This window comes from Argentina silus (genome assembly GCF_951799395.1).
Source record: "Argentina silus genome assembly, chromosome: X".
Taxonomy (NCBI): domain Eukaryota; kingdom Metazoa; phylum Chordata; class Actinopteri; order Argentiniformes; family Argentinidae; genus Argentina; species Argentina silus.
This window is the reverse complement of record NC_139653.1, coordinates 44,294,504-44,311,889: the sequence shown is the minus strand read 5'-3', so window position 1 is coordinate 44,311,889 and position 17,386 is coordinate 44,294,504. Positions and strand designations below refer to the sequence as shown.

Here is a 17,386-nt window from a genome sequence, read left to right as displayed (position 1 = left end):
CACACTTTGGTAAGTCATAGTGTTGTCATTATTACCTTGGATGATAGTAGACTTCTGCTTACTAACTTACCATAGGCAGTAGTGGCGTTCCCAGTGGAAATCATTTTGACAGTAAAAAAAAATGTTTAGCTACATCACGGGAGGCTGGTGGAGGCAGAAATCGGGAGGCTTGTGGAGGCAGAAATCAGAGGACCGGTTCATTTTAATGCATGTGTGTTAATACCATTCCTCATTCCATTCCATGCATTACAATAAACCCGTCCTCCGATTTCTACCTCCACGAGCCTCCCCTGAGCTACATGCCTGATGATTTCACAATGGTGAGTCCCCTGAGTGATTCCTGTTCTACTGTATATTAAGGAATCTAAACAGAAGCAAAGGGTCAGATACACTTGGAACTAATGCCACACTGGAAGCGAACAAGTTTCAATACAATTCCATTTCAAATCTGACTCCTCGTGCTGCATTTATTTTGGGTTTATGCCGTACAGTATCTGACCCTTTCTTCTGTTTAGATTCCTTGTTCTAAGTCCACCTCTGCTCCTTAGGAACCTGTGGGTTGGAGGTGACAGGAACCACACATAGGGATCCTGTCTCCACGGCCAGTGATGGGAGCATGTGTGCAGGGTGGATAGCCCAGTCCACAGCTACAACACTGCAGCCTCTGGCCCACTGGTCTTGCAGCCCTGACTATCTGTTCCAGCAAGACCACAGCACCCCAACTTCAAACCTGACCCCCACCTTTGCCACAGACATGTACATGCAGCCAGTCTGTCCCAGCTATACTGTGGTGGGCCCGTCCTCAATGCTGACCTACACACACACGCCTCTATTCACCAACTTTGGGGTGAGTCAAAGAAGAAGACCATAAATCATTTTTTTTGTTTTGCTTTATTTATATATTTGAATGATTCTAGTTTTGCCCACTAACGCCTCCTGTGTTGTGGTTGCTACAGGCCATAGCAGCTGGTCCCACGGCCATGCCACAGATGGACATCCAGGACTCTGCCTTGACCTACATCCCCTGGGCACAGCCTCTCACATCCCTCCCCACACCCCTGACCACCATCCCCACCTCAGGCTTACAGTTTGCCCCTTGCTCTGCCACTCTACCTGGGTCTCCTTTGGTGCCCATGCCTATGGCAGTAACCACCTTGGCCCAGCCAGTGAGCACCACCATGCCCCATCCAGACCTTCATCAAGACCTCCAGCCAGACCTCCATCCAGATCTTCATCGAGACCCCCATCCAGACCTCAATCCAGACCTCCGTCCAGATGCCCATCCAGACCACCATCCAGAGCTCCAGCTAGCCCAGGAGCAGGAGGACCCAGCAGTAGAACCAGTCAACCCTCTGGAGAAGCTTCTGGAGGACTAGGAACTCTTCGTTCTTCATCCTTGATGTTTAAGAGATGTTATCCTTCAACGTTGAGCTACTACGTTGTCCTGCTGTGTACATGAATATCTGCTTTATAACATCGAGAGAATTATCATAATCTTCATCATCGTCATCATATCTCTTGCATAGAATTCAAGCTGTTCTACATATTATTCATGTAGTTATAGCATATTCTAATGTACAACAAAGTTCTGTGACTTTTTCCATGATGAAACAATGTACACTGTTATAGTTTTACAGATTATCCCTTGAGCAGTTGTGTGACATCCAACCTCTCAAAACTCTTATCTCGTTGCCTTGAGGTTGCTGATTATCTTTGCCGCGTCAGATGTGGATGAACATGTCGTAATTTCGACCACTCAGAGTGGGATCATTCATTGCGCGTGTGTGTGTGTGTGTGTGTGTGTGTGTGTGTGTGTAAGTGTGTGTGTGTGTAAGTGTGTGTGTGTGTGTGTGTGTGTGTGTGTGTGTGGTGCAGGTTGGTTAGAAGGTGTGCTGCAGCCCCTGGCAGGAGAAACTAAGGGAGGAAAGGAGACTCCAGGCTATCCATATCAGCCTCTCTCATCCTGCCAACATGACTGCTGTGAGATGGATGGCCTGGCTCCTCCACTTTTGACGCTACATTGGCTCATGCCCCCCTCCCCCACCCCACCCCCAGGGGAAACTAACATACCTGCTAACCCCTCAGTAGCGCACACACACACACACACACACACACACACACACACACACACACACAAACACACACACATAGGGAACTAGCTCAGAGAGAACTTTTGGGAGAAATGTTTCATTTAGAAATATAAAACAGTGTTATTTTAGTCTTCAGTGTTATGCTGAATGTGTTTAATATGTGGATTTATAAAATTCAGTGTTTCATTATTCAGAAATCCTGCCGGTTGCATGATGCTTGAAAATATATGATGTAAAAAATATTTTTGCCTCTGTCTCTATTCCCCCCCCCCCACCCTATACTTTAGATATGATTTCTCACATATGGGAAATTAATCACCAGTTCATAATGATATAATAGGCTTACCACTGGAGGCTGGTGGAGGTACAAATCGGAGGACGGGCTCATTGCAATGCATGGAACGGAATAATTGATGGTATCAAACATATGTGCCATTCCATGCATTACAATGAATCCGTCCTTCGATTTATATATATATATATATATATATATATATGGTCCCAGCGGGAATCGAACCCACAACATACATACATTTCAGTATATATAGGATTTCTACCTCCAATGGCTTCCCCTGAGGCATACTATGTCTTGCCAACCTGCTGTCAGTGTAATAATGCCCTTAGATGATCAGAGTGTTCAGGGCTTTGACTTGACTTGTAGCATGTCTGTCTGTCTGTCTGTCTGTCTGTCTGTCTGTCAAACAAGACAAACCAAGTCTTAGATGGTATGTCATTAGAACTGACCTATACTGTCTTTGTCTGTTGGCTACACACAAACACACACACACACGCACACACACACAAACACACACACACGCACACACATGCTAAAGGGCTGACAAAACATGAGGGGATCAGAGCCAAGGATCATTACTGAAAGTATTTGTGTGTGTGTGTGTGTGTGTGTGTGTGTGTGTGTGTGTGTGTGTGTGCGTGTGCGTGTGCGTGTGCGTGTGTGTGAGTGAAAAGTATTGCTCGGAGGCCTGCAGAATTCTCTCAAGAAGTGGCGAGTTTAAGAAGGATTTAACATTCTGAAAAATCCAAATTAAATTCTTATTTAATTGGCTTTCTGATAGAAGTCTGAAATGAATGATCGTCTTGATCATGTGTCAACAAACTCCCTTTTAACAGCACAGTGTGAATAAATTACTTATTTTGATCATCAGCTAAAATGATTAATTACTGATCCATTGCCGTACACATGAAACTGATGGCAGCAGCTCAGGAGAAACCCTCAAGTGTTGTTCATTCAGATACCTACAATGAGCTTTTGTCAAAAAACAAACATGTTATTTCGGCATTTGCGCCTTAAAATACCACAGTCTACCTATGTCATTACTGTAGTGTTGATATCAGTAAAATCTTTCACCTCTACAATTGTTATTATTTTGGCGTCTGTGTCTGGTTCAGTGGAAGTGCGGCCTTACAGAAGAGGATTGTCAGAAGAGGCTGATCTGTCAAATCTATCTGCTCATTGTGCTGTTGATTTAATTCTAATGCATGCAGGTTCCCAAGTACCTTTTTCTGGTCTATTGTTCGGAATATGTATGACTATGGGCAGCACAAAAACTACAGTAGGTAAGTAATATAGTGTGGTTTAACTACTACATTAAACCTGCTGTAAAACCTTGCTGGTTTTCAAGTTTCCTATAGTTTTGAAATTATATCCTGTCACAAGCGCAGTATTTTACTTTTAGTTGCAACATGGCAATTTAGACACAAAACGAAATATCCAAAGGATACATTGAGTCACATTTCTTTCCTCTCCCTCTCTTATGACAAATATTTAAGTTGTATTTTTGCGCCTTTTGTCTTTGGTGACTGCTTAAAAAAAAACTGAAAAAAAGAAAAGAGAAGTAAGTATACTTCAAAAGAAACAACAGTAATCCAAGGGACTCTAGACCGAAGCTTGACACAACCCTTCTATCCAGACCGCCCGTACCGTGCTTACAGTGGGGGAAATAATTATTTGATCCCCTGCTGATTTTGTTAGTTTGCCCGACTACAAAGAAATGAGCGGTCTATCATTTTTATGGTACTTTTATTTTAACAAATAGAGACAGAATATCAACAAAGAAGTCCAGAAAAAACACATTATATAAAGTTATAAATTCATTTGCATTTGATCGAAGGAAATAAGTATTTGATCCCCTACAAACCAGCAAGAATTCTGGCTCATACAGACCGGTTATATGCCCATGAGGCACACAGATTACTCCTGTCACTTTAAGAAAGTACTCCTAATCTCTGCTTGTTATGGGTATAAAAGACACCTGTCAATAGAATCAATCTCTTCCATTCCAACCTCTCCACCACCATGGTTCCAAGACCAAAGAACATTCAAAGGACATCAGGGTAAGAGTTGTAGACCTGCACAAGGCTGGAATGGGCTACAAGACCATCAGCAAGAAGCTTGGTGAGAAGGAGACAACTGTTGGTGCAATTATTAGAAAATGGAAGAAATACAAAATAACCATCAATCGCCCTCGGCCTGGAGCTCCATGCAAGATCTCGCCTTGTGGGGTAAGGATGATCATGAGAAGGGTGAGGGATCAGCCCAGAACTACACGGGAGGAGCTTGGTAATGATCTCAAGGCAGCTGGGACCACAGTCACCAAGAAAACCATTGGTAACACACTACACCGTAACGGATTGAAATCCTGCAGTGCCCACAAGGTCCCCCTGCTCAAGAAGGGACATGTACAGGCCCATCTGAAGTTTGCCAATGAACACTTAAATGATTCAGAGAAGGCTTGGGAGAAGGTGATGTGGTCAGATGAGACCAAAATTGAACTCTTTGGCATAAATTCGACTCTTCGTGTTTGGAGGGAGAGAAATGCTGAATGCTACAATCCCAAGAACACCATTCCCACCATCAAACACGGAGGTGGAAACATTATGCTTTGGGGTTGTTTCTCTGCTAAGGGTCGACTACAGGACGACTTCACTGCATTGAGGGGCCAATGGACGGGGCCATGTACCGTAAGATCTTGGACGAGAACCTCCTTCCCTCAGCCAGAGCACTGAGGATGGGTCGTGGATGGGTTTTCCAGCATGACAATGACCCAAAACATACGGCCAAGGCAATAAAGGAGTGGCTCAAGAATAAGCACACTAAGGTCATGGAGTGGCCTAGCTAGTCTCCAGACCTTAATCCTATAGAAAATTTGTGGAGGGAGCTGAAGCTTCGAGTTGCCAAGCAAAAGCCTTGAAACCTTCAGGATTTGGAGAGGATCTGTAAAGAGGAGTGGACCAAAATCCCTCCTGAGATGTGTGCAAACCTGGTGACCAACTACAAGAAACGTCTGACTTCTGTGCTTGCCAACAAGGGTTTCTCCACCAAGTACTAAGTCATGTTTTGCTTGGGGATCAAATACTTATTTCCTTCGATCAAATGCAAATTAATTTATAACTTTATATAATATGTTTTTCTGGACTTTTTTTGTTGATATTCTGTGTCTATTTGTTAAAATAAAAGTACCATAAAAATTATAGACCGCTCATTTCTTTGTAATCAGGCAAACTAACAAAATAAGCAGGGGATCAAATAATTATTTCCCCCACAGTATGGCCTGAAGGCTAAACTCGCAACTTTCAATGGGAAAGAAGACTGGGTGGCTAGGAAGTATGGGTGGAGCCGTGAGGGGCAGCTGGATAAGTTGCATGAGTGCCTGAGGGGAACTGCCATCTGCTTTGTGTGTTCCCTGCCTGAATACATCAGAGAGGACTTCGATCAACTGGTGGCGCTACCCACTACAGTGAGGAGGAAGCTGGGGGAGCTTTGCCAAGGGAAAGAAACAGCTGCTGAGTTTGCAGAAGTGGTCAGTCGCCTTGTTTCCCTGGCATACCCCGGTATCAGCCTCACCCTACAGGACCAGCTTGCAACAGATGCTTTTCTGAAAGACCTGAAGAACCAGAAGGTTTCTTATGAACCGCTTATGAAAGAGACATGGCACAGGCTCAAGAGTTGTGTGACCTCCACAAGCAAAACTTCAAGGCCACTATTGGCCGAGATGTCGAAACCAAGCATAAGACGTGATGCCTCTTCTGGTCTAAGTCTGAGGAGACACCCATGACATGTCGACTCCAAAGTCCATCATATGTAATCCAGGAGCAACTCACTGAGCGTTTTACAGTACTACTTGAAAAGGTGGAGCAGCCATGTCCACTCCAATCAGCTGTTCAGAGGTTCCCCCTGAAAGGGGAAGAAAGGGACTACAATCCACCCAGAGCAGAGTCACATTCAGGTCCTTGAGCCCAAATCAGGCCACCAGAGCCACCTGCTATCAATGTGGAGAGGAGGGGCATATCTGGCGAGAATGCTCCAGGACCCCTAGCCCTGCCCCTACCCAAAGTTTCAGCTACAGGCACCAACACAGCCCCACCCATTGCACCATCAACAACCCAGCAGACAAAGACAAAGTCCCAAGCCTTCTTCTAGGGTCCAAGCCTTCAGATTCCTGTACAAGTGAATGGGGTCACCATAAATGCCATTGTTGGCACTGGGGCAGAGGCCACAGTCCTTTATGAACAAACTTACAGACTACTGCCCGTCCAAACCAATGCCTGTCTCTCCAAAGTCACCGTCCGAAATGCAGAATCAGGAAAGGTGATTCCCACCATCAGTGGGCAACGTGAGACTCGTTGATGGTGAGGCAGTCCAAGCTCAGATTGTCGGAGGATCTGGGCCAGACTACACGGTGGCAAAAGTTGCACTGGAAAGGTACACCGTCATCCCTCCAGAATGTGAGTGCCTTATCTGGGGGCCAGTTGACTTTCCAAAGCCTGGTGTCCCAGCTGTTCTAAACATTGTTGAGGACGTGTCCTCTGGCAGTGTCGCAACCACGATGGAGCATAGAGTGCCAGTAAGGGGGTGCAACCTCTCAACAGCTAAAGCTTCACTTCCCAAAGGAGTATATCTTGGAATTCTGATGAGGCTTATCCTGATCCCCCCGAACCCCTGTCTCAGACCAACTGTACACCTAAAGGGCCAGAGACAGAGCAGGAGGAAAGGAGGGTCAAAACACAATCAGAACAGAGCCAGAACTCAAGCTTAGCCACTATAGGGAGAGTGCAAACTCTCAGTGTACTGGTCCTGCCGGAGCACCTATAACCCCCTTGAGTGAAGACTTAAGTGCGGAGCAGCAGGATCGGCTTATTGCCTTGCTGCAGCAGGTCTGTTTGCTTCCACTGACACAGATCTGGGCCGCTTCTCAGCAATCACCCACAGCATTGACACAGGCAACACCAGACTAGTGTGTCAGAACACCACTAGGGTTTCAGCAGCAGCAGGTCTGCAGGAGAAGAGGAATAACACCTCCAAGCCATGCTGCAACCAGAGGTGATCTCGCCCTCTGCCTCTGCATGATAGATAGGTACTTTATTGATCCCTGAGGGGAAATTAAGGCGTTACAGCAGCTCACATCACAAACAACAACAACAAAAATAAAGTGACAATAGAATAATAGAATAAAATAAAATTGACATCTGAAACATTAAATACAGTATACTGGGAGCTTCGTAGGGAAAAAGGTCCTCCACCATGACAGGCTCTCTCAGTACACTAATGAGGTGATACCAGGATGGATGAAATGAATCAGGCATCAGGTCATGCAAAAGGCCTGCAAAGACCGTGGCCAGGACCTAAACATTCCTAAGGGAACCAGTCCCAAGTTCTACAGCTGTGGAACTGAACAAAAGTGACGGTGTGGAAGAAAGACAGTGTGTGAGACAGGGAAGCGTAGACCACCCGCACGCCACCGCCATATGCTTAAGAGGGTTGAAGTGATGTGTGCTTACCAGCTCGCTATAAGGACTGAAACCTGAGAAACAAACTAAAGTCAAGAGAAATGCAAAAAACTAAGCAATGGATTATAAGGATTGAAAAGGACATTTATAAAGTGTTGAGTTTCATAAAGAAATTGCCAATCAGATACTATAAGCAGGACAGTTCCGGAACGTAAAAGTTATGTTAATGTAAACCTGCAAAAGAAGAAACGGACAGTTCTTTAGTTAGGCCTACAACTCATTTGAGTGTTTTCACTGAAGTTATTCAGTAGTCCTATCCCCAGTATAGTTACTGAAGAGACTCAGCAGTACCGGAGTGTGGTGGTGTTGTGGGTGTACTATTATGGGATGTGTCCATCTCATGTGTATGTATGCAATTGTTCATGTGTACCTTTCCCTATCCGGTGTGTGCTCAGTACCCTGTTTGACATACTAATGGCTTGTGTCTTGCTCTACATTGTGGTGGATATTATCCCGTAGTGTTGGGAGCTACGAGTTCCGGAGAATGAAACAAACATACCATAAATTACAGACAATGGCATTATTGCTTAATTTAGTACTAGTCAGGACCAGGTGCATGACCTTTCACATCTCTAGTCTGAAACCCTAAAGTCTTTTCTCAATTGTTAGGAACACATTGGAGGGGAATATGTAAGGGGAGGAATCTATATCTTGTCCAATGCATTTTTAGTGGGACAGAGGCGAGGACACGAGGAGTCATGTTCCTAACTATTGAGAAAAGGCTTAAATCAACTCACAGCTCTCATTCTTCTGTGGAAATATAGTTCTCAAAACTACCACCGCTTAATTTCTGATTACTTAGTTCTGGAATATGGCTGGAATATGGAGTCCTTGACTAAAATAAGTAAGCATTAATCAGATGTTCTGTGAGGTTGCTTCAAAAATATGGGATGGAACACAAATACATCATATAAACCCTCACTAATCAAGGTAATAAATCAGATTTATTACCCGGATTAGTGAAAGTCTTGGACTTTTATAATACAATTGTTGCTCTGTTTACTAAGTATTAACACTTACCTTTCTATGTCACTTACCTTTCTATATTTGTGTCTCCCCCTAGTGGTTATTTGTATAATCTGTTACTCTCTTAATTCATGTGACCATGTGACCTCTATCTTCTAGAAGTTTATGTTGTTTTCTAAGAATTTTACATTTATGGCATTTAGCAGACGCCTTTATCCAAAGCGACTTACAACAATACATTTGTTTAAGTAAGTGAATCATCTATCCAACAGTCATCATAAGACAAAGTAATCAATGCTGACACCAGGGGTCATAGGCAGTCGTAATGCCAGTAGGCTATTTTTTTTAAATTATTAGCAGGAGAGAATTTGTATGGGGATGAAGAGGGTCTCTAGGGTTAGGGTTAGTAGTGAGGGGGGGTAGTGAGGGTGAAGCGGTCTTTTGGAGGGACTGTTAAGATGTAGCCTGAATAGATGGGTTTTCAATCTACGGCGGAAGCTCGGAAGTGACTCTGCAGTCCTGACAGTAGTGGGAAGCTCATTCCACCAGCGGGGCTCCAGGACAGTGAAAAGCCGTGACCGAGTAGCGCGGCCACTGCATCCACGTAGAGGCGGCGGTGCCAGGTGGGCAGCCGAGGTGGACGAGCGGAGTGATCTTGCAGGGGTTTGGCGGCTAACCATTGCTTGCAAGTAGGGAGGGGCTGTTCCCTTTGCCGCCCGGTAGCCAAGCACCAGGGTCTTGAATTTGATGCGAGCTGCTACCGGGATCCAGTGGAGGGTGCGGAGGAGGGGCGTGACATGGGGCGCTCATTCTTAGTTGTCTGCATCTATCTGTTCTAATCTAGTTCAATCTTCAAACGTGTTATGCCTTTGGTTGCATTGTCATTTTGTAACAAATTCATTGACTACTTACCTGAATTTAGGTTTATTTATGGTTATTTTTGGGAACTTTATTACATTGCATGATTATATTTGAACAAATTGTCATAATGGAAGATGCTAGTTTAGCTTGTAAGTATTGGTTTTCATGGTGATTATGTAAATGTACCCTTTATTTCGTCATGTGAGACCATACTAGCATTATATAAGAATACCTTGGGCATTCTTAGTTATGTTAGCTAACAGGGGATACTTTATTTCAATGTTAATACAACATAGCTTTAGCTATTGTAGCTATACGTACCTATTTCTTTGTTAGATCATTTCTCCATTGTGATGTATGGCAAGGCAACATGTGGATGTGAAACCATATCATTGATTATTGTTTCTCATTCTCAGTTTCACCCTTTCGAATTTAATAAACCTGCAGTCAGACCGACATTCTGTCTCCAGACTTTTGATGATGGGAGGTGTTTAGCCGCCTGTCTAGCTATACTCAGCTACGTATAATAAGGACAGAACAATTGTAGTTAGTCACGTTTAAAAGTGCAGTTTAGTCTAGGATTAGGCTTAATCTGTGTCTGGGTAACTGCCCCTATATACATACACTGAGCACTTTATTAGGAACACCTGTACACCTTCTCATGGTGGAGGTGGTGTAATGGTATGGGGAATGTATTCTTGGCACACTTTGGGCCCGTTAATACCAATCAATCATCGCTTGAATGCCACAGCCTATTTGAGTATTGTTGCTGACCATGTGCATCCCTTCATGGCCACAATTTACCCATCTTCTAATGGCTACTTCCAGCATGATAATACACCATGTCACAAAGCAAAAGTCGTCTGGTTTCATGAACATGACAATGAGTTCAGTGTTCTTCAGTGGCCTTCCCAGTCACCGGATCTGAATCCAATAGAAAACCTTTGGGATGTGGTAGAACGGGAGATTCACAGTTTGAAAGTGCACCTGAAAAATCTGCAGGAATTGCGTGATGTCATTATGGACCAGAGTCTCAATGGAATGTTTCCAACATCTTGTGGAATCAATGCCATGAAGAATTTAAGCTGTTTTGAGAGCAAAGGGGGGCCCTACCCAGTATTAGTATAGTGTTCCTAATATAGTGCTCAGTGAGTGTATAGTATGTTGAACACAATGAATTTCACTAACGTCTTGAAAAAGGTCACAGACCGAAACGTCAATTACAGAGGTAAAATTGTGCATGGGAGCATTTCATTTTAAGATTTAGTTTATCTGCAGGGCCTTTATTCCCAGCACCATAGAGACAGCATAGGGCTGTGCATGTTGATTGCACTTTTATTCCGCTTACACTTTCTATGACCAACCTATTGTTATAACGCATTTTGAATAACATTATACTGTAGGTATTTATGCATTAATTGCAAGCAGTCTTTTTAATGGGCCATGAGCCATTGGATGCCATTGTAGGCTACATCGCCCTTTGGCCATGAGCTGAAATGAATGCTTGTAGTGTGCAAGTATCGCAATGCATATGGGCTTAAGATAGGTGATGTACTGTAGGTGCGTTCATATTTATACACAGCTGTCTCATAGACAGCGTTTCTCATGGAACAAAATAATCCAAAATAATAGTCAACAAAACTGCACAGAAACACTGTACTGTACAGGAACAATGGGTATTTTACTGTAGTTGTAAAAAAAAGAAAAGAAAAGATTTCTATTGGAAAGCAATCACGAAGATCCTGTTTTGTGTTAGCGTTCCAATGCACTCAGACAGGTTCAGACTAATCTAGGTGTACTGGGAAGGAAATGCAGGATCAACATTAGCCAGGGTAATGTAATAGCTGTAAGCATTGGTCCTGCTCAAACTTGTCCCCCTTCTATCTCTCTGGGAATGCTAGAGTTCGCTACAATATTATAAAGTCAAAGTAAAACCCGGTGTGACAGTATTTGATTACGTTACTAATTCGTTTTAATTCTTCTCATTCCAAAATATATTGTTGTTGCAGGTGGCTGAAATAGCAGAAGGAGTAATTACTGTCAGATGGTCATGCTTCAGGGTATAACAGTTAAGTTGTCCCTCAGTCACTCACTCATAACCTCAACCTCTGTGTGTACAGTATATGCTTGTTCCAATAAAGCTGTTTGTAGTTCAACATTATCGCTATCTTGAAGGGAACTTACAGTAAATATGTTTTGTGTACTCCTGTACTATCATGTTATGTTTTTATCAGTTTTGCTACAGTATGGGTTTCAATTTTCAGCATGAGACACACAATCTGCTGAAGCTTTCAAACTATTTTTTAAAATGTCAGAGTGGCTATACACTTAATATATACTGTGTTCTTTCCTCATTTGAAATGACTTGGAAAACATTCCCTTCTATAACCTTACTTGTTTGACTTTGTCATTATCTTTTATCTTGGGCCGAATCTTGAGCCTCTACAGTTGTGGTCTGATGTCTTTTAGATGTGTTTCCCCCCCCATTTTTTTTTGTTCTATTTTACTGCTACATATAAATAACATTCCTGATTATTATCAAATACTTGTCATCTCTTTTGAAAAATGTACTGTACCTCTGCCACCATCAATCATTGATTTCACATTAAAGGCTCCAAGCCACTCTGGTGCTGCAGTCTTCCCTGTGGGTGAGTGATGGGTGAGTGATTGTCTTGGCAGGTGAACATGCAGGCTGATCTGGCTGAATCAGGTTTTAAATGGTCAAGGAGGGGTTTTCCACACAGAACAGTTTGCCAGGCACTTGGCATGAGGGTAGTGAGACTTTGGAACACAGACACACCCTCTGGAACTTTGAAACACCCAGTGGTTTGTTTGTTTCAACATTCCTTTCCACCTGAGTGTGTACTTTAGCACTACTGTACACCCGTGACAGGGGGAACACTATGCATCAATGATCTTGTACCAAATTGATATTTTCATTTTCAGAGGTAACTTACTTGACACATTGATTCAAGGTTTAAGGTTCAAGCTAATCTTTATTTGGTTTGCAGGCTGAATGAAAATACAACTACTTACAAAACAAAGCATATGAGATACAAATGTTTCTGAGAGTTCCTATCTTTTGGATTGCCTCTTTATTTGATAGAGGTCAGAATGAAAGTTCAGAGTCAGAATGTAAGATTTTGAGCCATACCCACACAGATGGATAAGACCAAAAAAGGGAGATCAAAGGAGGGGTACAACAGCAGACATTTAATTGAGTGGAGATACATTCTGTGAGTTCTTATCTCAGGGTTAAACCTCGGCATGAGGAGAGGGCAGACACCAAGGTAACAAGGTGTCGTCCTCATGCAGCACCAACAAACAATGAATGTTGACGGTTAAACCTCATTACCCCTTGTCAGAAAACGCCATGTGACACGACATGTCAGGCAGCAATAAAAACAGAACTCTCCATTGTAGGAGGAGATTCTTGATTGTGTCTGCAAGTACCATGGTTGTGAGGTATTTGCCTCTAGATGCTGGTCTTGGGTCAGTTTGAGCAATGTGATCATGCAAAACCTCTACCTGCAGGCGTAGGGCGAGACATTGTTGTATTTGTGAAGGGTTTGTTTTCTTGTTTACATGTTTACAGAAATGAATAGGAATTATTCATTGCAGACAGATTTGAAAAGATTAGCGGTGTTAAAAGTCAGAAGTCACAATGTTTGTGTTGTTATGGTTTCAGTTAATTCCCTACAGACGCTGCGGTGTTTTCCCTCGGGTTGAGGGTGAAGCCCTGCATGGCACCATGGCTCCCTTCAGAATGTGGACCCTGCAGGCTGAAATTGACTCCGGCACCAGGCCAGGGTCAAATACATACAGTAGATGTCAAATACATCAGCTGCGCTTTACTTATTTTGCTATAAAGAAACCAATAGAATAATCCCAAAAGTGCATTTCTATAGCTATCTTTAAAAACGTTACCCAAAACACTTTAAGGTATTTTACATATGCATTTGATATAATTGACCAGCAGCACCCAAACTTCAAATTGGGGTGCCGTGAGAAAATCTAACTAACCTCTATGATTTTATTTTATAAAAAAAGACACACATTTTTATTTTGTATGAAGACAAACATTGCCTGTGTCTTTAAAAACGAAGTGAACTTGATTGTCTGTGTATTGCACCTGTAGCCTATAGTGTTTTCATATCCAACCAATTAGAGGATATTTGAGGCGAATAGAATACACGTGTGGGTTGGCATAGCCCGCAATCAAGTTGTTATTAAGGAAATTATTGATGTCAATTTGGGGTCACAAGACAAAAAAGTTTGTGAACCCATGTGCTAGACACTGGTCTCAGGTCAGTTCTGCGATGTTCTCCCTAATAGTTAAAAGTAAAGACTTGGGGAGGATACGTCACCCAAGAGCCTGAACCTACTGACTCGTGGCTGATGGTTAATACCGGCGGGCTTAATCATGACAAGGTGTTGACTAATTATCATTAGAAGGTTTATAGCTTTCACTTTAGGGGCTGAATTGGTAAAGAGCGGGATTTGGGGGACGGAGGAAGGTGGTGGTGGTGGTGGGTTCTTAGGGAAGAGACCAGATTAGCGTGTGGGAGACTTTATTCGTTATTTTTTGATAATCAGTTAAATGCGTAATAATCTATTTGATTATTGTATTATTATGAACTGTTACACTGTTTTAAAACAGCTACAATATCCTGAAGAGTGTTGATGGAACTTTTTGCAAGTGAAAGTGATGAGGTAGCCGTGCTGATAACCTGTATATCAGATATCGTGTATTAGAACGACTGGAATGCTTATCGGCCAATCACAATGTTTGATTTGATCAACTCGTTTATAATTTATAACCCAAAAACCCATATATGATAAATTATAATAATGTAACAACACCCCTAAAACTAACTTTCTATCCAGTTGTCTGAATGCATCCAAATTGAGGGAAAGTGATAATGAGTTGAAAAAGGGATGGATATGCAAGCGATTTTCTTTTGGGTTTTTTAATTGTACAAAATGAATGCATCATAAGAACAATAAACTATCTTTTATAAACGGTAGGGGCAGACATCTTAAAAAAAAATAAAAAAAAAACACAATCAACAGCTCTAAAATTACCCATACATAACATAGATTGCCAACCAAATCCCATTCGACTAGCACTTTTTCAGTCATATCAAAAGCAGTAAAACAGAAGACAGCCTAACAGTAAACCAGCTCAAAATCAAAGCATACCTAGTTATTGAACAATTGCAAACTTCGAAATTAGGTTACAGACATTGGTTGATATACAGTGAATTGTATTTACATTGACAGCTAACACTTTTATGGATTTCATAGGTAGCACATATCGGAAATCAGATCTCGTCTGAAGTAGCTGCTCTCCGAGGGCGGGGCGTAAACACAGTCTGTTGGGCCATGTAGTGTATAATCTGGGATGACCCTGTCCTGTGGACTCGACCAATAGGAGAGGCAGTAGCAGTGCTGGAGGTTACAGTGCTGATAGTGGTAGTGCTCTGGTACAAACCCGTACCCCGAGTCCATCCTCGTCGGAGAGTTGTAACAGGAGGATGAGGAAGAGGAAGATTCTTGTGGCGAATAACTGTTGTAGTCTACCGGACTGGCCAGATTCAGAGAGTCCGATGGTGAAGCGGGAGCCTGAAAAACAATAAATTAGAGATGCAGTCCTCATTAAAACCGTTATAATACAACTAACTGTTCCATTTCCATACCAAAGATCTATACCAACAAAATTAACTTCGTTACACGTATTCACCGACAGAACATGCAAATGAAGACTTTGCAAATTAATTAAATTTCGCATCATATATCCTTGTTTGTGGAAGTCTACATTCGGGGAGTGGTGTCCATGAGACCAAGGCTGCGCAGAAGATGGATGGGGAGGCAGAATTCCAATGTTGTAGCCTTCATTCGGTATCATCATGCTGCTAATCGGTTGTTGATAATCGAAGGCGCGCTCCATCTGCATGTTGCAGGAATGTTCTGGGTAGGACCGCTGTTGAAAGCTGATGTCCGGGTTCGCCTCTCCAGTGAAAGTAATGAGCTATTTAGAATGAATGAGAGAGGATGATGATGATGCATACACACAGGGCGACATTTAAATAAGTAAAGACTTGTGAGTGATGTCACTGGACCATCAGCCAACTGCTAAAACTAATTTGAATGCACGTTTATAAAAAGGAGACATTACACTGCGCTATAGGAATGTTGGTGTCAATTGTTGAAAAGAAATTTAGGCTAATCCAAGTATTCTGTCTGCTGGTCCTTGGCAATACGTGTAAGTGTCCACTTAGAGTTTTTGACTATATAATCTATTGCAATGCAATTTTACCATATTTACCATATTGTGCAATGTAATTTTCAGGAATGTATAACTGTGACGCTATTTGTACAGATTAAAGTATTTGTTACTAGTTTCTATAATCGAACTTCTTCTATTTAATGGTTTGTTTTGATGGCTGCAACGCCCACATTTACACGTTTTCGATTTCTGTACTGTACTATACTGTACAGCATTGTGTCGTTGAAACAACAGTTTTAGTTCATGGTTTGTTTTGTTTAGTGTATATAGACAATTGCACTTTCTCTCCATAGGATGATGGTGGATTAAAAGGCACATTTTGGATCAAGATTATCAGGGGATGGAATATAAAGAGCCAATTTATCGTACTGCCCTTGAATTTACCTGGCAAAGTGGAGATACAAACGTCCTGACTGGCCAAGCTCTGGGATTTCTGTTAATTTGGGAAAGAATAAGATAGAGAAACAGATAAAACATATTTAATAAGTCACAAGCTTTATTTACTTGGTTACATTTGTTTAGGGTCTCGTTCCTTTGGTTATTTGCAAAGATATCTTGTCCACGACTTAGCCTACAGAAGACACCCATTGCAAAATATTGAGTCTTTTATTTTTTTAAGGTTTGCACATTTGAATTCCGTGTGTGTGTGTGTGTGTGTGTGTCCGCGCACGCCCGTGTGTGTGTGTGGGAGGGGGAGGAAGTACAACAGGAGGCTTACTGTTTTAACAGTTTTAATCCTCTCTGCCTGGAGAGCTCTCCGCTGCTGCAGCAACTCTTTAACCATGGTCTTCAAGCTCACTGGTCTTCACGCGCCCTGTTAGATCTTTGGTTTATCTGCCGTAGAAATAACCAAGAAAAACATTCTCGTTGATGCACACTGGAAACACCACTGAAAGGGCCATGCAATGCTACTCTTCCCGGCCCTCACCCCCAAGCTGCAGAATTCCATTACACCTCTTGCCTTTCTTTAGGCTATATTTTCCGTTTTTTGTTTTTTACTTAGCTTGAGACAACATTATAAGATCATTAAGGCCTATTTCGATTTCGTGTATGTTTATATATCTTGAGCAAAAGACAACAGGAATGTTACCGACCAACGGGTTTTTGATATTCAATAAAGGATGATAAATTATATACATTTGGATTTAAGACATCTTATTTTTTTTATTGTTAAAATAATCAACCTATGGTCATGAAACATGAGCAAATGAATGCCCGTGCATCGCTCAAAAGTTGCCCAAGTTATTGGTGTATCCAAGGTGGCCGACCGTAAAGGTGCTGTGGGTCTAAACTATTCCCGATCACCGCGCTGAGAGTAGTGATTAGAATTACAGAGTCAACATACATAGTCCACAGAGACACGCCGCCCCAC

At 42.4% G+C, this 17,386-nt stretch overlaps 1 protein-coding gene and 1 long non-coding RNA gene across 2 annotated transcripts in view; both read left to right on the top strand.

The window, feature by feature from the left end:
- The window catches only part of pou2af1 (POU class 2 homeobox associating factor 1), a gene marked incomplete at its 5' end in the record, with an annotated part of 8,057 nt that extends 5,911 nt beyond the window's left edge, over window positions 1-2,146 (top strand). Inside the window, 3 exons of the mRNA XM_083694745.1 lie at window positions 1-9; window positions 549-847; window positions 957-2,146. The exon at window positions 1-9 is cut by the window's left edge and continues 34 nt beyond it. Coding sequence (XP_083550871.1) covers window positions 1-9; window positions 549-847; window positions 957-1,376 — 728 coding nt within the window. The 3' untranslated portion in view covers window positions 1,377-2,146. The remainder of the gene's footprint in view (window positions 10-548; window positions 848-956) is intronic.
- A 13,602-nt stretch (window positions 2,147-15,748) lies between these two features.
- On the top strand, window positions 15,749-16,854 carry LOC310822815. Its single transcript, XR_014554903.1, has 2 exons — window positions 15,749-15,990; window positions 16,308-16,854. It is a non-coding gene; the product is annotated as an uncharacterized lncRNA (long non-coding RNA).
- Window positions 16,855-17,386: the final 532 nt, after the last annotated feature.